We start from the raw sequence: 6,450 nt of genomic DNA, 5'->3' as shown, positions 1-6,450 counted from the left end.
GAGTGGGTAAAAAGAAGTGATCAAGGGCACAACTTGCCTGGGACTTGAGATTCCGGGTACCAACTTGCTCTTCAGGTGACACGTGTCCTCACTGCTAAACGTAGCAATACAGACAAACATGGTATAGGCAAAATTAACATCACACCAAACATAAGAATAAACTGTGTAATACTAATCTACGCATCGTTACGAGATCGTGGGTACGAAACCACTAGAATCGGAGTTAGGGTTGAAGAGAGGTGTTTTTTCGGAAGATCTATGTGATTAACCAATTAGATCTAGATATTTATGTTGGTTTTATACGTCATGTGATAAAGATATTTAAGGGGTCACTTTGATCTATATCATACTAGAGTGGAAATAATATTTTAGTTACATTATAATTATATACAAACTAACTTTGATTAGTAGGAACAATCTACTAAAGATAGGTTAAATGAATATTTATTTTTGGAAACATGCTATTTGCCAAGATAATGTTACGGGAGCGTAGGCACAATTATTATGAAGCTAACGCGACTTGAATGGATCAAATCGGAATTAAGACGTAAAAGTTATGGGTTAAACAAGTTTTAGGTTATTGTTAATATTTATTTTGCACTTAAATAAGACTCCAGGGGTATTATTGCAATTCCCAGGGACCTATCTGTAACTTGCTTCAAACTGTGCGGGGATGGCGGGTTTATTTTAAGGGAAGACAGGGTCTCTTTTGCAAAGTGGCGGCCGAGGGGGTACATGTTTGATCAACGACCGTTGGATCATATCCGAGGGTCAGGATTAGATCGTACCCACACCGAAGCGGTACGCCATGACCACCATCGGATCACGATCCATCGATCCGCGTTCAATGAAGTCCTGAACACCCTCGGCCATACGATCTGAGATTACTGGCTCGGATCAAATTCTCCCGAATGGTAAGCTACCTTTAATCCAGCCCATCCACACCATATCCAACGGCAACAGATCGTCTTCTTCCGCACCCGGTCACCAGAGCGGCGGCGCACAGGCTCGCCGAGGCGGCGCCCATGGACGGACCTCCCAACTACCAGCTATGGCGCCCATTTCTAGTTCGGACGGATGCTACACGCTGCGGAGAGAGGCAAACTCAATGGAGGTGTCCTTACCAAGGATTAGCATGCTGACGAGGCTGTCCACGCACCATGGCGGATCCGCGATGGAGCTTGCACGACGGCGAGCAACTCCTCGCCATCCCATCGGTCATTGATCCCGGTGCCACAACGAACAGAACCCAAAGCATCCGGCAAGCACATAGATCAGTCTTTTGTGCCCCGAGCGGCCATCTATACTTGAATCAATGGCGGCGACATGTCCAACCCACGCCACGACAGTTCTGGCCGTGAGGTGCACTCTGTATATTTTTAGGGGAGGCGGTCGCGGAGATAAGGTGAAGGGTAGCGTCGCTAGAGGTCAGATTTATACCCAGCACGGGCCATCGAGCGCGCGGAAATCGAAACCGAGGCGAAGCGGCCGGCGCGCAATTCCGTTCCGAGTCCGAGGGGTTGAGGACGCATCAGACACCGGGACCCACCAGGCAGTGAGACAAACCGCGCCAACTGGAAGCGCGGGCACGGGCGGAATCAAGCCCTAGGCCGACCGTTGGGTCCCACCCCGCCAGTGACACACTCGCGGATTGGGCTGGTTGAAGGAGGAAAGGGAGTGGGCCGCCAGGGAGGTTTCAGCCCAAGTGCTTTTGTTTCTTTCTTTTTTTATTTCCTGTTTTGTTTCCAAATCAAAAATTCAAACTAAATTCGAATTCTGGTTTTAATCTCTAGGTTTCAAACATCAAAAAAATTCTCAAATAAAGTTCTAGTAGGAAGAATTATAGGTACTCATATATATTTTTCCTTGTATATTCTTTTTTCTTATTTCTCTTTCTATTCTCAAGTTCTATTTTCAAACTTAAACTTGTTTTCACACTTTTGAGTACAAAACAAGAACCTCAGTGTTAGATGCCTATTTTCGTATTTATTTATTTGTTATTTGATTACCTTAGTTCCTATTAATTGAATATGCACAAAGAAGAAAACCTAATAAATCTCCGAAGGCTCCACAATTCCAAATCACTTTTATATCAATATATGCATTTTTTATATTATACCAATTTTAGGGCTTTACATGCACGAACTCAACTAAGGATGTGAAGTCGTCCATAACACGTCACTCATCCAAGAAAAAGTCACCTAAGGGTGCAACCGGATATACACAACAACACACAAAAGTCAAACGTTAATAATGCATGAATACATTCAAAAGTCGAAGACCCGCATAGTCGTCCCTCGGTGAAGGGGGGCGAGGGCAGCGTTTCACTTAAATTCGTCGAGCCACGACAATACAAATCTTCTAAGGATTACAAAAGCTCTGCTTTTGGGATTAGACCAGCCTCCCGAAAATTAAACAACATAAGCCTAAGCTCCCTGTCTTCAAAAAGCGCCCTAAGGCCCCGTTCTTCAAAACCTCACTCAGTTGTTGGCGCACAAACAATCCAGTGAGGCCCCTCTTCTGACCACGCCCCCTCCCTCTCTTGAGGGCGCAGGGGCAACATACGAAGCACCTTGAGGAGTGAGACCCACGGGCGAGGTCCTCCTAGTCCCATACTACGACGCCTTCGAGAGCCCTCACCTCCTCTTGGTGAAGCTCCGGCACTCCCTAGCCTTCGTTTTGGTACACCCACTCTTCTCCTTTTGCTTTTCACCACAGTTGTCGTCGGGCCCCTAGATGAAGACTCCTCCATTCTAGATTCCACCGCGGACACATCTAACGCAACAAATAAATCCAAATTCTCTTCCGAGGACTCTTCGTCCATCTTCGCGAAAGGGCTCAACCACCCTTCGCTACACGACGACCATGAGTCAAATTCAGAGCCATCGTTGCTAAACTTTGTTGAACTCCAACAAGACAATGGTGTAACACATTCAACAGCCCCAACCATTTCCATCCCTTTGTCCAGGAAGCCAAAATTTGCTTGCGCAAGCCCAGTCACCAGAACCTACGCAACAACCGACTTGTATTAACAAATATCAAAAGTATTGTCATAGCAGGCCTACTCCTATTTGATACCTGCTCAGCGGCAGACGAATGCAAGGTCCCCACTGCTGCAGGGTCAGTACCACCGACCCTCCCGTGCGATGACTGCTCTTCTGTATTCGCCTTCGCACCAGCATCTTGCGTATCCATTAAGCTTTCCAAGCCAGCGAGGTCCTCAATCTCTTCATCCCTTAGCGCCTATTAAAACAACATAACAATGCATTAGAAACCAAACAAAAAACATCCTCCCTCAACAAAAGAACAGTCATTCACCTGTGCCAGCACCCGACCAGCCCTCTCTTGGACGACTCCATGACCGTGGGGACCCCACATCCGGTCATACAGTGCCTCAGTCAAACTCTTTAGCACAACATCTTCGACCTGGAACACTCTGTGGTCAAAGTCCTCGTTACTCTGGTCAAAGACTTCGAAGTGCCTACATCCCTCATGGGACAAGGCATCTGCTACCCCTTCACAGGTAACGAGGGAGGCATAAGACATGAGGTCGTCGCAATAGACAGGAGGGACTCCAACTCCTCTTGCATCCAGACGAGGAAGCGGGTCCCCACCTCCCCCCGACTTGTAGAAGGGGGTTGTCTCCATGCCTAGATCATGATATGTATCAACAAAAAGTGTATGTGCCTTGTCCACGCCAACCCGAGTGATAACATCCACCCTGTTGTGGTAAGCGGTATCTTTCTCCTCACTTAGCTGGCGATCGAGCCCCTCATTCTCTTTCTCAAGTGAGTCAACCTTCTCCAACAGGTTCTGACTCTTGTTCTCGGCCACAGACTTGTCCTTAATGGCTTCAATATTCTGCATCCAAAGGCGTTCTATCTTGTCCTCCTGCCATTTCTTCTCAGAACACAGTTGGGAGGTCGCAACATCCACCAGCGCCCTAGATGCATTTGATCAGTGAAGATAGCAGCCTACCATTGCATAGACCTCGGTAAAAAAACTCATGTAGCGAAGTTGCCACATGTTAGTTGCCGCCACACCCTCAACCGTAGACGTGCTAGCGACCTCTCTGCCCTAGTCAATAGCAGCGTAGAATCACGCTCACGGGTCTAGCGAAGTCGCCATCGCAGTCTTTGCTTGGGTCATCTCTTCTACCGACTTTGTCGACACTGCCACCATCTGTCAAAACCTAGCCCCTGCAGCCAAAAACATATCAATATAAGAACACATACCATCATAAAAAAGAAGAAAAGAAAAGGCCTACAGAGCAATAAAAACACTCACAGCTAGCCGACAGTCCCATATGAGCGTTGAACATGCCCACATCTTCAGTCAAGTAGTCGTCCATAGACAACTCCCAGTTAGCTTCTCCAAAATCGGCCCACTTCGTCCCTGCCACCTCATCAGCCCATGCAGGTGAGGGCATTCTCCTGGCAGCCACCGCAGGCACCACAGGCGAAGGCATCGCATCAACCATGGTGGAGCCCTTCGCGCTGGGACGCAGCGCCTTCGCATCGCATCGTGGGTCCACCAGCCGTATGTAACACCCCGGGGTCCACCAACACCCCGCAATGCTACTAAACAACACTTCTGACATCTATATATAAAATTTCGGCAGCATTCCCCTTGCAAAATTGCATAAATGAGGGGGCAAGAGTGTATAAACATATATCATGACAAAAACATACTAAGTATTATTAATCGGCTAGCAAAGAGAAGTTAAACATACGACATGAAGTGAATTAACTAGTGCGCACGACTAGTTAAAAAAACAAACTTCCTTTGACAATAAGTTTCTAATTAAATCATGGCCGCGTCTGGGCAGCGTTATTGTGAGAGTGAAAGTGGACGTGCTGCTACTCCCCTCATTCCCAACATGTATCAAGTACCTGCATTGAGTAATGCAAGAGTGAGATGACACATCTCAGCAAGTAAAATAATATCAAACTGTTTAACCACATAAGAACATTGTTTTACCACCACTTGATTCCACAACCTTCTTATTACGAAGGTGCAGCACGTATACAACGTACAACACACCTAGTCACCACACCTCGCAGGTAGAAACCACAATAGTAACATAGTAATGTCACACTTCATATATACCTCATGAGTGCAAATGTCTGCAAATGCAAGGATGACTTCTGCCTTCATACCTCTAAGGATATGGAGCCGCATCGTACCCCTCCTCGGGCAACGTACGATGCTAAAAATGTACCGGTACGGTCGGACCATAAGATCACGACATAACTTCAAAATGCAAGATGGATGATGCGATGAGCATGTCATGCCTACAACACTTCATATAACGTGATTCAAAAAAATACTTCAACTTCATCCAAGATGGGAATCAACCACATATATCATTACCAAATTATGATCATCCACAATATTAGACAATTGAGAATTAATACTTCCAAACAAATAAACTTCATCATAGAATTCAATGATTAACATAATTAAAACTTATGCATACTCAATGTCAGGGAATAGGATGCAACCCAAACGGTAGCAACCACCACTGTATTTACTTGCCTTTACCGGAAGTTCGGGCAAATCCCTAAGTACGATCCGGAAGTCCACCACCTGTTTTTGACACACAACTTAGTGCACCAATTTCACATAATCAGGCTCATAAACGACGCCGCACCTACGCACAAACTCAAACCCCGCCGCGGGTTACATCTCTCCCCACACCCACCAAACTGCAGCGGCGCTGCTTAATAATTTCATAACTTTAAAATTATGACAGCAGTGGTAACAAACAAAAACTCCAGAAGCATCTACATGAAATTCCCCACAAGTTTTGTATACAATTTATAATTAAATTTCAACATCTAATTAGTCCAAAACAGTCCACAAGATGAACCCTGTAATCTGTTTTTTTGTCTTTTGGACAGCGACATACCCGGATTCAAACAGCGATATCTTTTAAAATATAATTCCAAATCAAGCACATAAGTACTTATTGGAAAGATAAGACAAAGCCCTACATGATTATCATACTGGTTAACACTAATTACCCACGAAAAATTCCCAGAAACTGCTAATACTACTGCTGTTCATCCACCTGAAAAATCTATTTTTTTGGACAGCAACATAACCGGATTCAAACAACGATATCTCCTAAATTATAACTCCAAATCGAGCGCATAAGTACTCGTTGGAAAGGTATGACAAAGCTCTACATGATTCTCCCACTGATCCCTACTAATTGCCCACGAAAAATTCCCCGAAATCACTAGAACTACTGCTGTTCGTCCACCTACTAAATTTCTGGACAGCACCTCTACAAATCGCATAGGTAAACATGTAACCAATTGGATTGCAGCACAAATACAACAAAATGATCACGAAAATCACCTTGGGTTTCTCCTTTCATCCTTCTTTTCTTCCTTCTTCCTCCCTCCAAACTCCCATGGAAGACTCGCACCCACACGACGGACA

General features: G+C 45.4%; 1 protein-coding gene across 1 annotated transcript; it reads right to left on the bottom strand.

Annotated features, from left to right (window-relative positions):
• Window positions 1-2,247: 2,247 nt before the first annotated feature.
• Window positions 2,248-5,589, bottom strand: LOC103653249 (uncharacterized). Its single transcript, XM_008680198.4, has 4 exons — window positions 4,288-5,589; window positions 3,319-4,199; window positions 3,079-3,243; window positions 2,248-3,007 (listed from the first exon to the last, which is right to left on the bottom strand). The coding sequence occupies exons 2-4, from the start codon at window positions 3,865-3,867 to the stop codon at window positions 2,477-2,479; spliced, it is 1,245 nt and encodes a 414-aa protein (XP_008678420.1). The 5' UTR covers window positions 3,868-4,199; window positions 4,288-5,589; the 3' UTR covers window positions 2,248-2,476.
• Window positions 5,590-6,450: the final 861 nt, after the last annotated feature.

This window comes from Zea mays, chromosome 4 (assembly GCF_902167145.1).
Source record: "Zea mays cultivar B73 chromosome 4, Zm-B73-REFERENCE-NAM-5.0, whole genome shotgun sequence".
In the NCBI taxonomy this organism is placed as follows: Eukaryota; Viridiplantae; Streptophyta; class Magnoliopsida; order Poales; family Poaceae; genus Zea; species Zea mays.
This window is presented reverse-complemented; position numbering and strand designations above follow the sequence as displayed.